Raw genomic sequence first — 17,205 nt, forward strand, 5'->3', positions numbered from 1 at the left:
CTATCCCTATGTTGGTAACGAAAGAAGTGAAAATCCGTTATGTACGTTTTTTTATCCCAATGTTGGTAACGACAGAAGTGAAAATCCGTTATGTACGTTTTTTTATCCCAATGTTGGTAACGACAGAAGTGAAAATCCCGTTATTTACGTTGCATTATCCGAAAACTCCCAAAGAGGGTGATTTTGGACATATCTTTTCGAGACAAGTTTTCGTTTGTTAATTAATAAATTTTTAAGTGAAATACAGCATCCTCAAGTCTCCATACTAGCTAGTACTAAGGTCTACCTGCTGAGAGTAAATACATTATATATCAATAAAGCCACATTATCAGCATCATTAAATAAGCAATTGCCAACCTTTTGTGCTTCTGTTATCACCTGTTTACGTTTAGAGATACGAACGATTTCACTTGCGATTCGGTAGGGAAGGTCGAAGCATCACGATAGTCAGCAGTAGGATGAGCAGACAGGAAAAATTTGAAAGCAGCTACAGGCATAATATTGTACTAGACTTGCTGAAAAATATCTACCAAGGTGGTTCTAAACGGTTCTTGATACCTCCGAGTGTCATTTGGAGACTTCCATGCTTCTTGTGCTTGGCCGTTAAGCTCGTGATGCGCTGATAGATTTCAGTCACCTTACCACTTCAAATCTCTCTTCGCAGCCTCAACGCTAAAATAGTACGGGAAATGCCTTCTTTTTAGCCAATAAAAATGCCAAAAATTTCTGTTCAAATTAATAAAAACCGAATTCGGTAGTTTTTGTCAACAAAAATGTCCCCCACTGGCTGGTGAGGGGCCTGTTAAACGTTTATAGCCTGTTTCATATTGCGAATCTAGCAGTGTAAGTAGTAGGTCGCTTCTGTGAGTCTATCATAGTAAGTAGTAGGTCGCTCCAATGGGTCTAGCAGTGTTAGTAGTAGGTGCTCCTGTGAGTCTATCAGTGTAAATAGTAGGTCGCTCCTGTGAGTCAAGCAGTGTAAGTAATAGGTTGCTCCTGTGGATCTAGCAGTGTAAATAGTAGGTCGCTCCTGTGGGTCTAGCAGTGTAAGTAGTAGGTCGCACCTGTGGGTCTAGCAGTGTAAGTAGTAAGTCGCTCTTGTAAATATAGTATTGTAAGTAGCAGGTCGCTCCTGTGGGTCTAGCAGTGTAAGTAGTAGGTCACACCTGGGGGTCTAGCAGTGTAAGTAGTAGGTCGCACCTGTGGGTCTAGCAGTGTAAGTAGGAGGTCGCTTTTGTGGGTCTAGCAGTGTTAGTAGTAGGTCACTTCTGAACAAATTGTAGAACACAAATGTTGAGTAAAATATAATCTTGTTCCAGAGGTTATGGTCATTTGTTCACCATACAAAATAATAACGATTCACATGTGACACAAGATCAATGAGCATTACGTAATGCAGGTATAAAAGTGGCCATATTGGGAGAGAGAGAAAGAACTTATATTAGCCACTAAACACATAATGTTATCAGAATGGAAAACTGTTTAAACGTTTCGTGTGTTTAATGAGTCTAGGGTTTAGTATAGTTTCCCATGATGCGTTTCACGCGTTTAATCAAATTTCTTCTCATTATTGAGTTTAATTTTTTTTATTATGAGTCGTCCAATGATTTGGGATTTTTACTTGACACGTACTTATATGACTGAAATAACTCCGATTAAGTAATGTGTCAGTTATCAATCTTAGTCACAAAAAACATGCCATTACTCGAGTTTGTTTAACCGGCCCCCTGTAGCACAGCGGTATGTCTGCGGACTTACAACGCTAGAATCCGGGTTTCGATACCCGTGGTGATCAGAACACAGATAGCCAATTGTGTAGCTTTGTGCTTAATTAGAAATAAACAAACAATAATTGTCTAACCGAATGGGTTGAATATTTTAGAGACGACATTTGTAGTAAATTAATGGTTGATTAACGTTGCACAGTAATTTACATTGTCGACTTTTACGTTCATCTATACAATATACTTCTTTGTTGTGGTAAAGAGTTTAGTTCAGCTGTTTATAATTTTGTTGAAACTTACTCGTGCATGGCGTTGTAATATCAAAAAAAACCTTTGCTGCCTGACTCAAGTTCTAAGTAAACGTGGCTACTCTCCATCATAGTCATAAATTCTGAGCTTGCTTCACTGGGTACAACGCTGGTTGCACTTACCAAGATAAGAGCTTGATTGTTACTGCATTTTGGCGAAGAAAAGTGTAATTAAATCAAGTTTTATTGAAAGGCTGGAGTACACAGGCGGTTACTAGGCGATAGACGGCTAGGGTTAGCACTGTCTTATAAAGCAGTTTTCTGATACGTGTTAGCTAAGCTAATCGTAACCAACACCCTTCTCTTAAAACTACTGGAGAGTTGAAATTAGTTTCTCGGATTAGATCGACGAGCAGGGCTGCTGTTTTAGTGGTTATCGCGTGTAAGACACGGATTTTTCTATTCATTAGATATCTTAAGGGACAATAGTTACCTCTATCTATCTGTCTGCCTGTCGTTTTGCTTTTATCTGTTTCCCAGTCTGTATTTAGCTGTTTGTCTACCTCTCAATATATATATATATGTATATCTGATTCTATCCGTTTGTATCTCTATTTTAAGCTTTTTTTGTGTCTCTATCTATTGAAAATAACGAAACCTGTTTTAGTTAGTGCTGTTAGGATTGATTTTTAGTATTTGTTTGTTTTAAATAAAAATTATTACACAAACGTATCTGATCTATCTAACTATGTTCTATGTTTCTCTCAAGCTATCTATTCATCTTTTTTCTACAATCTTTAATTAACAAGCTATCTGTCTGCATCTCTAACGCGCTACCAATTACTTTTCTATTTAAATTTTCACATATCTGTCTGTTTCTAATTGGTTCAACATGCTACAGTTTTAATCATTTAACATAATATGACCTTTTCAGATTTTTTTTTCTCCAAAATATTGCTTAATATCCGCCTTTTTTTTTTTTTTTTTTTACAATTGGAACGGTATTATTACACCTACCATTAGTTTCGTTACAATTGGTACGGTATTATTACACCTACGATTAGTTTCGTTACAATTGGAACGGTATTATTATACCTACCATTAGTTTCGTTATAATTGGAACGGTATTATTATACCTACCATTAGTTTCGTTATAATTGGAACGGTATTATTACACCTACCATTAGTTTCGTTATTATGAATAATGTTTATGATATTGTTATGACTTTCTTTTGGCAGTCCTGTTAATCATTACATAGATTTTAAGATTTCATATTTGTGAAACGTCTACTGTGTTTATGACTTTCTTTTGGCAGCCCGTTTTTCATTACTTAGATTTTAAGATTTCATATTTGTGAAACGTCTACAGTGTTTATGACTTTCTTTTGGCAGCCCCGTTTTTCATTACTTAGATTTTAAGATTTCATATTTGTGAAACGTCTACAGTGTTTATGACTTTCTTTTCTGGAACGAACTCTACTTTTTTATTGGTCTAATTCATCGTTATATTTTTCTTATTGTAATTATTTTGATTCTGTTTCAATCCTTCCTTAGTCTATAATGATCAGAATCTCGGCCCTGTATTGCAAGTGTTTACATTTCTTCAACATAAATAAAATTTTTGTAGCTGGCATTCAAATTTCAAGATGTCGCAATCAAGATCAATACATTTCTATACAAAAAAAATTTATGTCGTTGGAGTTCTCATTGAACTAGCTGTTAATCCTAGAAATGCCCCCCTAGCGATAAGTCTACAGATTTATATTGTTAAAACCTGGTTTCGATACCCGTGGTGGGCAGAGTACGGATATCTCATTGTGTAACTTTGCGCTTAACGACAAACAAACAAATTCTTAGAAATGTTTTCACTCAACTATATGTGAAAGTCATATTCTTGTATTAAACATTAAGAGCTAGTTAGATTTTTTTTTTTCTATAGGTGGGTACGATAATAATGATAAAATTTTCCAGACTTAGCTTCTGGCGTTACAGAAGGCCGGCAGTGCTCCCTAGATATCATAGCTGACAGTCACGTGACTTAGAGCAGGTGCTGTGTGGTCATGGGTAATAGTAAAGGAAGCTTAAGTAGCACCTGTCTTTTCCTGACTTCTGTCGTGTAATATATCATGAAAAATAATTCTGTATTAAGAATGGTAATATGTTTTTTCCATAAAAGCGAAATGAGCCAGCGAGTGTTCTTTGAAAATCTTTTTGTTGTTGTTGAAGTAATTTTATATCAAGTGGACTTTAAACTACAACAACAGAAACGTAGATATCTTCATGTAAAAAAGCTAATATAAGGCAGAGTGTGGTTGTGGGTGATTTTTGTACAGTAGTTAGAACATCTGCTTCCAGAAGGAAGTGCGTTGTGAAGTTAAATCGTTACTGTCCTCTTCAGTTGGCCACATGATGCTGAATTAGAAAACCTTATTGTGCACAGCCTGCAAGACTTGAGTTTTTGGTGAAATAGACAAACCCTAAGACCCAGGAGAATAACAAACCTCGATTGTCTTCTGAACTAACGAAACGTCCGAGTCTAATAATAGAACAACATTTTCGAGTCTGATAAAATTGCATAACCATCAGAGGCTGTTAGGGTCTGGAGTAATAGCGGAACTTTCAGACCTGGTGAAACAAGGATGTTTTTAGGCCTAGTTGACATAAACTCTATACTCTAGTGTCATTATCAACTCCGCCAATTTAACTTAACCCTGAAAGTGAGACGTTGAATATAGTAAATGTACCGAAAATTCAAAATGGAGTCTACAAGTATGGTGAAATAACCAAACCATCAAGTTTAGTGTATCCAAGCTTTCTCGAATACTACGTTGGCTGGCCAGTTAGGGATATCTGTGCGTTAATGAAGAAGCTTCTGGAATGTAACACTGTTGCAACCCTTCACTGGGATTTATTTTACTTGAACAGATAATGAACTTTAAACGATTACGTAAACTTCAGCTGTTTTCCGAGGTAAGTTTCCCGTGGAAGCCAACAGTTTATTCCAGGGTGCTTAAATGAAATACTTATATACAACAGACTTGTATGTATCGCAGGCGGTTATTCGTGTTCGTATTACTTGTAATTTGTTCCTCGTAAAATCAATTACCGCTGTTAAGCCTTACGCTCAGACATGGAAGTTATTATTATGTAGAAATACTAAGGTTTCGTTAAACTTGTATAGATTACCCCCAAACAATTCCCGTGTGTCATCTGAATAAATAAAATCATATGTAGTTTATTTTCTTACACTAAACTTTAACACAAACATTTTAAGTTCTGTGAGGGAATATATGTATTCAAATTGGCTTTTATATCACTCACAATTAGTGCTGCTATAGATCGTGTTTTTGATTTAGACGTTCATATTGTTGTTTGGCTAGAGGGAGGTTTGACGTCTCCAACGTTTTAGAGCAGTTGAGTAGTATATAACGAGAGTTAGAATAGAATAGATGATAACTGATTATTAAGTGAATCTGTTAATCATTTTAACGAGTAATCAGTGAATGAATCAGTTTGTCTGTTGTTGACAACCGGTCAGTTTGTTCAAATTTGGGAACACTGAGTTTCGAAAAAGTGTCCTGAGTATGACCAAATTGCAGATAAGTAATATTATTCTGTTAGCATCTATAGTAAACTTAGGCCTTTTAGAGAGCATTAGTTAAGCTAACAAAACAAGTTGTAGAGGCAATAAAACATTTTAGTTATAATTTAATGGAGTGACTTTGCACAGTTTTTTACTAAATTATTTTTGCTTCACCAATAAAGACTTTACTTCAAATCTACCATTATTTTATTCTGAATAAAAGGGCTATCTGCGCTAGCCATCCCTAATTTAGCAGTGTAAGACTAGAGGGAATGCAGCTAGTCATCACCACCCACCGCCAACTCTCGGGCTACTCTTTTACCAACAAATAGTGGGACTGACGGCACATTATAACGCCCCCACAGCTGAAAGGGCGAGCATGTTTTTGGGACGGGATTCGAACCCGCGACCCGCGGATTGCGAGTCGAGCGCCCTAACCACCTGGCCATGCCGGGCCGATAAGTTGAAGAAAAAAATAAGTTTTCCCTTGTCTCATCTATGTTAATCCCCAGATAAACTTTTAACAACGCAAGTTTACCTTTGATGAAAGTTTTTACTAAAAAAAAAAATACCGAACAGATAAAAACAAAAAACAAGAATGAAAAAATACCACCATACTTATAAAACAATCTAAATATGTATGTATTTATTCCTAACACTGAAAGAAAACATTTCTACAGAATTACATACTGATACTTGCAAACGTTTGTATGTTTAATATTGATTTCATTAAACTACAAAACAATGAGTTGAAATACAAAAGAACTCCTACTTGATACATTCAGCTGGAATTTTTTTCGATCCTGTGACAGAGATTGTACCAAATGCGTATTTAATTTTAATTTCACTGTCGCTTGAAAAGGAAATTATTTGAACTTTGTTTGCTGTCTTCTTACCATAGTAATTACTAGATTGAATGACAGTAAATATTAAACTCTCAAGACCGGTTAAGCTGTGAATTTTGAAATCCCTCAATCAACGTGATATGTAGTATGGTATTTTTTTTCCTGACCTGCTGGATATTGGCTTGGTCTTTTGTTATATCTACTAGGTTTTCATTTTCTGTATTTGTTTTCATTGTTCTCCGGCTGGCGTCGCAGAATATCCCTTTTAATCTTATTTTGGCACTCTTTCATCAGTTCCTTTTCATTTTTATTTCTTGCTCGCTTCTTCTGGTTACCTTCTTTGGGGTATTAACCGGGAAGGGTGTCGTGATTCCACCAATCGTGTTCAACTCTCTGTTATTTCCACCAACCATAATCAACTCCATCTAATGTTCAAATATTTTTCCAAGCTGATATAATCTATCACTTCATGTTGTAATTTAAAAAAAATATTCTACAGTTGCAAACTAACAAATGCAGGGAGAGGAAAAGGTCCAGGTGAACCTGACACTTCCAGGTCTACCATAAGGATCTAAGCAACGATGAATAATAATAAGAAGAAACTATCACATTTTTTTACGTTTTTTTAACGCTTTGGTTTTAAAAGTGGGGAATTACAAAATTCTGAAATAATTATTTTGAGTTTTAAGCATGGAAATCTTCAAAACAGCTTTTGTCTGTTTAAGTTAGGTGGCTCTATTTGATATCCTATTGTTAAAGATATGTTACTTATTTTCTTCCCTATTCATATCCTCCAATGTAGTTCAGCGGTAAGTCTGAAGGCGTATGACGCTAAAATCGAAATTTTGATGCTCGTTGTGGGCACAGCACAGATAGCCCATTTCGCAGCTTAGCGCTTAACAGCAAAACAAACAATCCTTACCCACAGTAATTAACTTAAAAGGGTAACAGAAGCAAGCTTTACTGTTAGATAGGTTACATTTGGAGTTTTTGCTTTCAGTTATAAACAAAAACCATATGAAACGTATACCAATAATCATGACTTTTTTATCTTTTTCTTCAAATTTCTAAGCTTTTTAACTTTGAAAATCTAAGGCACCTGTGTTATTTGTTCTGAGTTTCAGAGTTTTAAAAGCAAATCAGTTTTATACTTATTTTTTGTCTTTATTTCTTTGGAAACTTCCACGGCTAGCAGATATTTGAAAATAGAAATATAAATCCTAGACTTTCGGTTTAATGAAAGTCATACTTATCTTTTTTATAGAAGATGCGCTACAATAAGCTCGAAAATTCGATATCAAAAGTTCACACAAACAACGTCAATAAGTACAAACGCTGTGGAGTGGATATTAACCATGACTACGCGTATTAAAGCTCTCGTTGTCAAATAACGAATAAGCGTGACAAATTCTCTACCTGTGACAACAATTACGCATTTTAAAAAATCTCTGTCTAACACATCACGAACACGTGCACCATTTTTAATATATTTTTATTATAAAAGGACAAAGTTAACAACTCATTGCATTGTTTTGAGAATATTAGTTATAGAACATACATAATATTTCTAGATATAACAGTTTGTTACGGTCAGAACCTTTGTTTTATTTTACATACAACAGTTAGGTACGATTTAGACACTTTGTTTCCTTTTAGATATAACAGTTTGTTAAAGGTCAGACACTTTGTTTCATTTTAGATATAACAGTTTGTTAAAGGTCAGACACATTGTTTCATTTTAGATATAACAGTTTGTTACGGGTCAGACACTTTGTTTCATTTTAGATATAACAGTTTGTTACGGGTCAGACACTTTGTTTCATTTTAAATATAACAGCTAGGTACGACTCAGACAATTTGTTTCCTTTTAGATATAACAAATAGGTACGACTCAAACACTTTGTTTCCTTTTAAATATAACAGCTAGGTACGACTCAGATACTTTGTTTCATTTTAGATACGGCAGCTAAGTATCACTGAACTACTGGTTTAATATGATACGAACAACATTACATTTCTTTCTTTTAATCTTGGATCTTTCTTCAGGCTTATAACTGGAACAAAACCAATAACTGGCATGGTAAATATCCAGGCATGTTTCGAAAGTGGATTTTTTATTTAAGCAACATGTTTTTCCCTTCTCCAAATTATGTTTCTGTATCTAATGTGTTTCGTTTAAATCTTTTAAATTTGAGCCTCGTTTCATTCATAAGTTATATTAGGAAACATATCAGGAAACATTTCCATGATCAAGAATAAGTATTATTGTAAAATTACGAAAATTGAGATTGATGATAAGATTTGTGAAACGAAAATTGAGATTGATGATAACATTTATGAAACGAAAATTGAGATTGATGATAACATTTGTGAAACGAAAATGGAGATTGATTATAACATTTGTGAAACTAAAATTGAGATTGATGATAACATTTGTGAAACTAAAATTGAGGTTGGTGATAACATTTGTGAAACTAAAATTGAGATTGATGATAACATTTGTGAAACGAAAATTGAGATTGATTATAACATTTGTGAAACTTTTCACAAATGTTATCATCAATCTCAATTTTCGAAAATTGAGATTGATGATAACATTTGTGACTTTTATGAATAATTTTTCCAATTTATGGTTAAAAAAGAAATAGTTAAAGTCTTCAACAATTCTTTGTTTCGTCTCATGTTTCTTAATTAGAAACGATACTCGTGCCCTTTTCCCTGAATTCTGCGGTATGGTGGCAGAAGAAACAATACTTTAGAAACACCATTGGTATAAGTTTCTGTTACAGTGTTTTGTTTTTTTTCAGAAATTTCAGACCATTGCATTTATTATGGTTTGAACAACACTTTAGTTTTAGTTTCTCATATAGTAATATATATATATATATATATATATGTATATCTCATTTTTCAGGAGCAAGAGACTAATATAGTTTTCAAGAAACTCTCTTCCGTTGAAGATGAAGAGAGTGAAACGGATGAGTTGGAAGAGGCACCGCCAGCTGCAGCTCTCCATAGGAGGCGCGCTCTTGTTCCTCCAAAGGTTATCACTTTCATATATAACATTCACATATATTTACGTATATTTTACAAGAATAAATCGGATTTGAACGTACTTTTCAAGGCACAGCAGTATGTATTGAATCACAAGGTGTAGCAATGTGTACTGAATCACATGGTATAACACTATATACTGAATCACGTGGTATAACACCATGTACTGAATCACAAGGTATAGTAGTATATACTTAATCTCAAGGTATAACAGTATATACTGAATCACAAGATACAGTAATGTATACTCAATCACAAGGTATAGTAGTGTATACTGAATCACAAGGTACAGCAATGTATACTGAATCACATCGTATAACTGTATATACTGAATCACAAGGTATATCAAGGTTTATAAATAATGGTTAAAATGTCCTTTATTTTCTATGAAAGACATTACCCTGGTTTACTCTACGTTTTATACATAATTATGTGTTGTGTTAACATAATATAATGTTTGGGGTGAAAAAGGGACCTATTGGTCCATCTCGGATGTCATCTTCTAAGCTAAACTAAAGATATTGAATAATAAATTCTAAGTCATTTAAAGCCAGCCCTTATCATTCATATAGTTATCAAGCTTTCTCTTATATCACGTAAATTTTCTGTCTCCACAACATCCCAAAGCAACACATTCCAACACTTAGCTGAAGATGACTCCTACATTATCAAAATTTATACTTGTGTCCCCTAGTCCTAATATTCTCGCTGTTAATTATGAAAAAAGATGATGCACCAACACTATCAATTCCCTTTACAATCTTAAACACATCAATCAGATCCCTTCGAACTCTTCTGTTTTCATAAGAAAACAACTTCAGGGATCTTAACCTCTTTTTGCATGACAACCCTTCCATCCCAAGCACCATTTTAGTAACCATCCTCTGAACCCTTTCCAACAATTCAATGTCTTTCTTGGAATAAGGAGCTCAAGACTGAACACAATACTCCAAATGTTGCCAGACCAATGACCAATACAATGAAAGTATAACTTCTTTAGACTAGTATTCATTATTTCTATAGATAAAACCTAGAATCCTTTTTGTCCTGCACCTAACAATAACACACTGCTTGGATGGTTTAAGAGACTAACCATCCATTACACCAAGAACCCTTTCCTTCATGATACTGTTAGGATTATTCCCATCCAAATTATACTCATAATTCAAATTATGATAAATGGCATACATTACCTTGCATTTATTATAAATAAAACCCACCTGCCATTTATTTGCCCAATTCACTTAATCCTTTTGTAATGCAGCACTCTATCCACAGCTAGCAATACCCAAGATCTTAATATCATCAGTAGTTTTAGGTAACTTATTGACCATTCCTTCATCTATGTCATTGATGTAAATCAAAAAGAGCAAAGATCCTGAGACTGAGCCCTGAGGTACCCCACTTGTGAGATTAATCCAGTTTTACTGAACTACATTTACAATAATACTCTGCTTTCTTCCAGCCACTCTTCTGTCCAATTAGCTAACTTACCCTCCACACCTATAGAGATATTTTCACAACCCTTTTATGTGGCACCTTGTCAAATGCTTACTGAAAGACCAGTTACACCAAATTTTCACCCTTCCCCTCATCTACCTAAGCAGTAACATTTTCAAAGAACGTCAAAAGACTTGTAAGGCAAGATTTTCTCTTAGTGAAACCAAGTACAATCCTAAACGTTGTTAAATGACTTTGTAAAGCATCTTTTATCAGACTTTTCCAAACTTTTCCTTCAACTGATGTAAGACTAACAGACCTATAACTACCAGGACAATTTTTATTACCTCCCTTGAAAAGAGGAATGACATTAGCTAATTTCCAATCCTCTGGCACCTGCCCACTATTCAAGGACTTACAAAAAATAGTAGCAAGTAGCTCACATATCTAATCCTTAACCTTCTTTAAAACCCTTGGAGAAATATTATCTGGCCCAGGAGTCTTATCGTTCTTTAAACTTCCCAATTGTTCTTTAACAAGCTCAGAATTAATGCAGTCATTTTGTTCGATCTTGTTTCCAGCTATCAACTGTTGAAAATGAGGAATACTGCTTAAATGCTCATTAGTAAAAACCGAAGAAAAAGAAGAATTTAATAACCCAGCCATCTCATAATCATCAGATACAAGCCTTCTCTTATCATCCCTCAAGGGTTCTACTCCATCCTAACGTTTTGTTTACCCTTATGGTGTTTAAATAAATCCTTATTGTTAATTTTTACATTTTCAATCAACCTTTTTGATGTTCTAATTTCCTGTATGACCAGCTTTATTCGTCTTCTGTAATCTTTTAAATCTCTTGTCATTACAGTCAATTTAAATTTGTGATGCTTTTCTTTAATTTTATCTCTTATACCGCCCCCCAATGGCACAGCGGCATGTCTTCGGACTTTCAACACTAGAAACCGGGTTTCGATACCCGTGGTGGGCAAAGCACAGATATCCAATTATGTAGCTTTGTGCTTAATTCCAAACAAACAAACAATCTCTTATATCCTTTAATATTTAAGAACATGATAGTATTTCTGTCCGAAAAGTGTCCTGAAGTTTAAATAAAAGTTTTTCAGTTTCCATGGTAAATATAAAATTAAAATTTAATAAGTCGAGCATTATGGATGGCAACAAATGAAATGAGAGAGTACAAAAAATCAACAATTTTCTTTGTAATTAAAATCATTTTGCAAACGCAGACAAACATTCCTAACTTCTCCAACTCTTGTAAAAATCTTTGCTGTAAGAGTGTTCTGAGGAAACAAACAGTTATTCTTAATATGTATTATACAAAACGCTTTAAAACCATTTGTTCTCTTTCAACGTGTATGTACTTTCCCACAAGCTTGAAATCTATTGCAAGCAAATTTTGTAGAAACATAGGATTGTATGTTACAGTCAGTTTAATGCCAGGGATGACATAAATCGTAGGTTCATGAGATGAGCGTTTCTCATAAGATCTCAGAAGTTGTACAAGCCCAAAATATGAAAGTCGCATCAAGATCTCACAAGCTGTACAATCCCAAAATATGAGAGTCGCATCAAGATCTCACAAGTTGTACAAGCCCAAAATATGAGAGTCACATCAAGATCTCACAAGTTGTACAAGCCCAATATATGAAAGCCGCATCAAGATCTCACAAGTTGTACAAACCCAAAATATGAGAGCCACAACTAGATCTTAGAAGTTGTACAAGCCCAAAATATGAGAGCCACATCAAGATCTCAGAAGTTTTATTAGTACAGTACTTTCGGAATCCCGTCACGAGATAGGATCAAACATCAATACATTTTAAGCCACCGATTTCTCATAAGTCGAGATTAGCCGGATACACGTGCATAGAACATGATTTACACAAATGTTCACGTAAAATAATTGAGAACTTCAGAATTTTCACCCAAAGCTAAACAAACATAAATGTTCCCAATGTTGAGGCCATAAACTAAATAGAGGGCAGCTAATCAACAGCACCCACCGCCAACTGTTGGGCTATTCTTGTGGGATTTAATCATCACTTTTGTAGCGCACCCACAGCTTCAAAGTGCAGAGCTCATTTCTACGGCAATGGGGAACGATCCCCCTCAGATTCTAGCAATCATAGTACCACATGTTGAGTCACTGAATATGTATTTTCTTCTTTTGAAACAAGATACTTAGGATAAACATGTATATATGTAGATGTATATTATAAAAATACTTTTTTTATAAAGGAAACCATGTGATTATGGAGCTAACTGGAAATACTTTTTTTATAAAGGAAACCATGTACTATGGAGCTAACTGGAAATACTTTTTTATAAAGGAAACCATGTACTATGGAGCTAAACGGAAATACTTTTTTATAAAGGAAACCATGTACTATGGAGCTAAATGGAAATACTTATTTATAAAGGAAACCATGTACTATGGAGCTCAATGGAAATGCGTTTTTAATAAAAGAAACGATGTGGTATGGTGCTGAACGAAAATACTTCTTTTTTTTTAAATGAAGGAAACCATGTGATATGGTGCTAAAATGAAGCCAGTTGTCAAATTCCACATATTTATTTAGATACACGGTTGTAGTATTATACTACATAAACAACAGTGTTATCTGACAGGTATAATAAGGTTATTTTTTACAAGTCATGCTAATTATCGTCAAGCCTAACATACGTGTACACACAGCCGCATGCGCACTCATAAGACAGTTTCCGAGAAGAATACTGTTGGAACTTAAGCTGTCCATTAAGCACATCTCAGCTATGGCGTTCGGTGATAGATTAATATTCGAGCTTCAATGTTACTTAGCCGTCTAATTGAGGTTTAAGAGCTCAATATTACAGTAAGTTAAGTAAATCGAGGTTTCAAGGACCAGCAGTTGCTCGTGCACTATGCTTTAAAACATTCCATTTTCAATTAGCAGTGGTATCCAGGCGCTACTTGGGTAATTAACAACAACCGCTGTATAGATAAGGAAGATTTAGCTGTGTTATTATTTAAATTATACGGGGAAAGCTTGTGATAAATAAGGATAGATCTCAACGGCTTAACACTAGACATTAACATAAGTTCCTTGCCTAGCAAAAAAAAATCATATTTTAATACTATATTACACCACCCGCGAAGTTACAACGCTAGAAACCGGGTTTCGATACCCGGGGTGGGTAGAGCACAAATAGACCATTGTGTAGCTTTGTGCTTAACTTTAAACAAAAAAAAAGTTATAATGTATTTCGTATCCCAGCGCCCCCAGTGGCAAAGCGGTATGTCTGTGAACTTACAACGCTAGAAACCGGGGTCTCAATACTCGTGTTGGGCAGAGCACATATAGCCCATTGTTTAGCTTTGTGCTTAACTTTAAACAAAAAAAAAGTTATAATGTATTTCGTATCCCAGCGCCCCCAGTGGCAAAGCGGTGTGTCTGCGGACTTACAACGCTAGAAACCGGGGTCTCGATATTCGTGTTGGGCAGAGCACATATAGCCCATTGTATAGCTTTGTGCTTAGCTACAAACAAACAAAAATAGAATACGTGTAATATATAGAAAACTTAGTTCGGCTTGTGAACCTAACTAGATCATTCTTGAAACAATGGGCGAGTTGGACAAAATACACTTTGTACCCTTACCTTATTTTGTAGGAGAGTGAGTGTTTTTCTTTTCTTTTAACTCATTTTAAATAATTTTTACAACGATAATAAACACTACATTTTTACATTACTCTTTCTTTAACACTTTTGTTGTGTTGGAAATCTGTTTGTTGCAAATTTTCACAACAGGCGAGTTATAATTATGTGTTTTCTTAAGTGTAACAGCATCCATCATCTTTGGCATTGAGTAAACGAGGTAGAACATATTAATTGAACGATAGCATAAGTTAAAGAAATAAAATGATGATTATTGAATAAACAAAAAGACACCAATTACCTCAGAAACACTGAAAATGGCTCATTTTGTTTAATAAATATATTATTTACTTATCCAATTGCTGAACTAAAGGTTTAGGTAGAATCTGTGACAACAAAATCGTGTGGCAAAATACTTCTAAAGACATAACTTGTGTTTTGAAATCTTTGTGCCAATCAGGGTTGTTATTTTAACTTCAGGTTTCAGAATGTCTGATTTATACGTAATTGGACATTATTTAAGCTTGAGACCCAAAATCAAGATTAAGGGCTTCATAGAATAAAATAACAAAGGGTATCATGGGAGACAGAAGTGGAGACAAATTTCTGAACATCTATTATTAATGGAAACTAAGCATAATTCTCTAGAACGAGAGGCCGAGACATAAAAGATTATAGAATTTTCTATTTTTCTTTTTACAGATGATCACTGATGGATATGAAAGTGCTGGCGAAGATGGATATCATCAGGAATCTTCACAAGGTCAAGCTACAACGTAAATTGATTTTTTTTGTTTTGTTTAATGATCTCTTTTTTTTTTTACTAGACTTAAGTTATATTTTATTGAATGGTTGCCCTCCCAGTGGCACAGTGGTATGTCTGCGGACTTACGATGCTGGAAACCGGGTTTCGATACTCGTGGTGGGCAGTGCACAGATAGCCCAATGTGTAGCTATGTGCATAACTTGAACAAACAATCAAAATTAAATGTTTTGAACGTCAAACAGATGTTCCACTCTATTACTATTCAAGAGGTCAAAGTATTTATATCAAAACATAATATTTATTTGGATCTGTCAACAAATGCTAACATGAAAATAGTTTTATTTCATTTATATCGACATCTATATTTTGTTATTTAAATATCTATATCATTACCTGAATTTATAGATTCGTGTTAAAATGTTACCAATACTAATATGTGTCAAAAAATGTTGTCATTTGATAGCAATTTTCAAATCATTCCATAACATAATATAGTTCGAGTAAATTTTGGATGCTGGAAATTTTCTATTTGGCTATTGTAACCTATGTAGGTAATCGTTAAGATGAACCCTTAATTATGTAAGACGCTCATGAACTGAGCTTATGCTTCAGATACCAAAAATTTGCTTACCAAATTTTGAATATAATACAGTGAAAGTTGAAAAAAAAATTATTTTACATTTGTAGTATTTTTTAGACTAATAAAGTTCAGTGACACTTTACTGAAACAAGTGATTGAATTATGTGTAACCAATAATAAATAGGTCTATATCATTTTTCGCCTATTTGTTATTTTAGGTTTTATAAACACTGTTTTGTAATCAGCTATTGTTTTGGTTTATGTTATTACATAATGTTCTGCTATCTCACGGACGCAGGTCGGATGACAGCAGTGTCGGTAGAAATCGTAGACGAAGCTCTATTGTTGTTATTCCACCCATGCAGATCTGTCCGGGTGATCTACTCGTCTACAGTAAAGTGTTGACCCACAGGAACGACTTTCTTGGTGAGAAAATGAAACATTTAAGTAACGTATTTGATATCGATGTATAAATAGCAAAATCAGCTGAAATATTGAGAAGCCCACATTTTGTCAACAGGAGAAGCAATGGATTCACATTATGAGAAAACAATTGTTTTTGTAAAGTAAGAGCAGTACTCGTATTGAACTTCTATGGTGTTAAAGTAAGGTAACATTGTAAGCCAATAAAAAATTATGTGTAAAAGTAAGGTAACATTGAATACCAATAAAAAATATGTGTAACATTAAGGTAACATTGAAAACCAATAAAAAAATATGTGTAAAAGTAAGGTAACATTGAATACCAATAAAAAAAATATGTGTAAAAGTAAGGTAACATTGTAAGCCAATAAAAAATTGTGTAAAATTAAGATAACGTTGAATACCAATAAAAAAAATATGTGTAAAAGTAAGGTAACATTGAAAACCAATAAAAAAATATGTGTAAAAGTAAGGTAACATTGTAAGCCAATAAAAAATTATGTGTAAAATTAAGATAACATTGAATACCAATAAAAAAGTATGTGTAAAAGTAAGGTAACATTGTAAGCCAATAAAAAATTATGTGTAAAATTAAGATAACATTGAATACCAATAACAAAAATATGTGTAAAAGTAAGGTAACATTGTAAGCCAATAAAAAATTATGTGTAAAATTAAGATAACATTGAATACCAATAACAAAAATATGTGTAAAAGTAAGGTAACATTGTAAGCCAATAAAAAATTATGTGTAAAATTAAGGTAACATTGAATACCAATAAAAAAAAATATGTGTAAAATTAAGGTAACATTGAAAACCAATAAAAAAGTATGTGTAAAATTAAGATAACATTGAATACCAATAACAAAAATATGTGTAAAAGTA

The 17,205-nt window shown here is 33.9% G+C and overlaps 1 protein-coding gene across 1 annotated transcript in view; it reads left to right on the forward strand.

Moving 5' to 3' along the window:
* LOC106469256 overlaps positions 1 to 17,205 on the forward strand; it is a 253,790-nt gene that overhangs the window by 211,214 nt on the left and 25,371 nt on the right. The window contains exons 4-6 of the mRNA XM_022398583.1: positions 9,315 to 9,443; positions 15,253 to 15,326; positions 16,195 to 16,322. Of these exons, the coding sequence (XP_022254291.1) occupies positions 9,315 to 9,443; positions 15,253 to 15,326; positions 16,195 to 16,322 (331 nt within the window). The remainder of the gene's footprint in view (positions 1 to 9,314; positions 9,444 to 15,252; positions 15,327 to 16,194; positions 16,323 to 17,205) is intronic.

This window comes from Limulus polyphemus, unplaced genomic scaffold (genome assembly GCF_000517525.1).
Source record: "Limulus polyphemus unplaced genomic scaffold, Limulus_polyphemus-2.1.2 Scaffold95, whole genome shotgun sequence".
In the NCBI taxonomy this organism is placed as follows: Eukaryota; Metazoa; Arthropoda; class Merostomata; order Xiphosura; family Limulidae; genus Limulus; species Limulus polyphemus.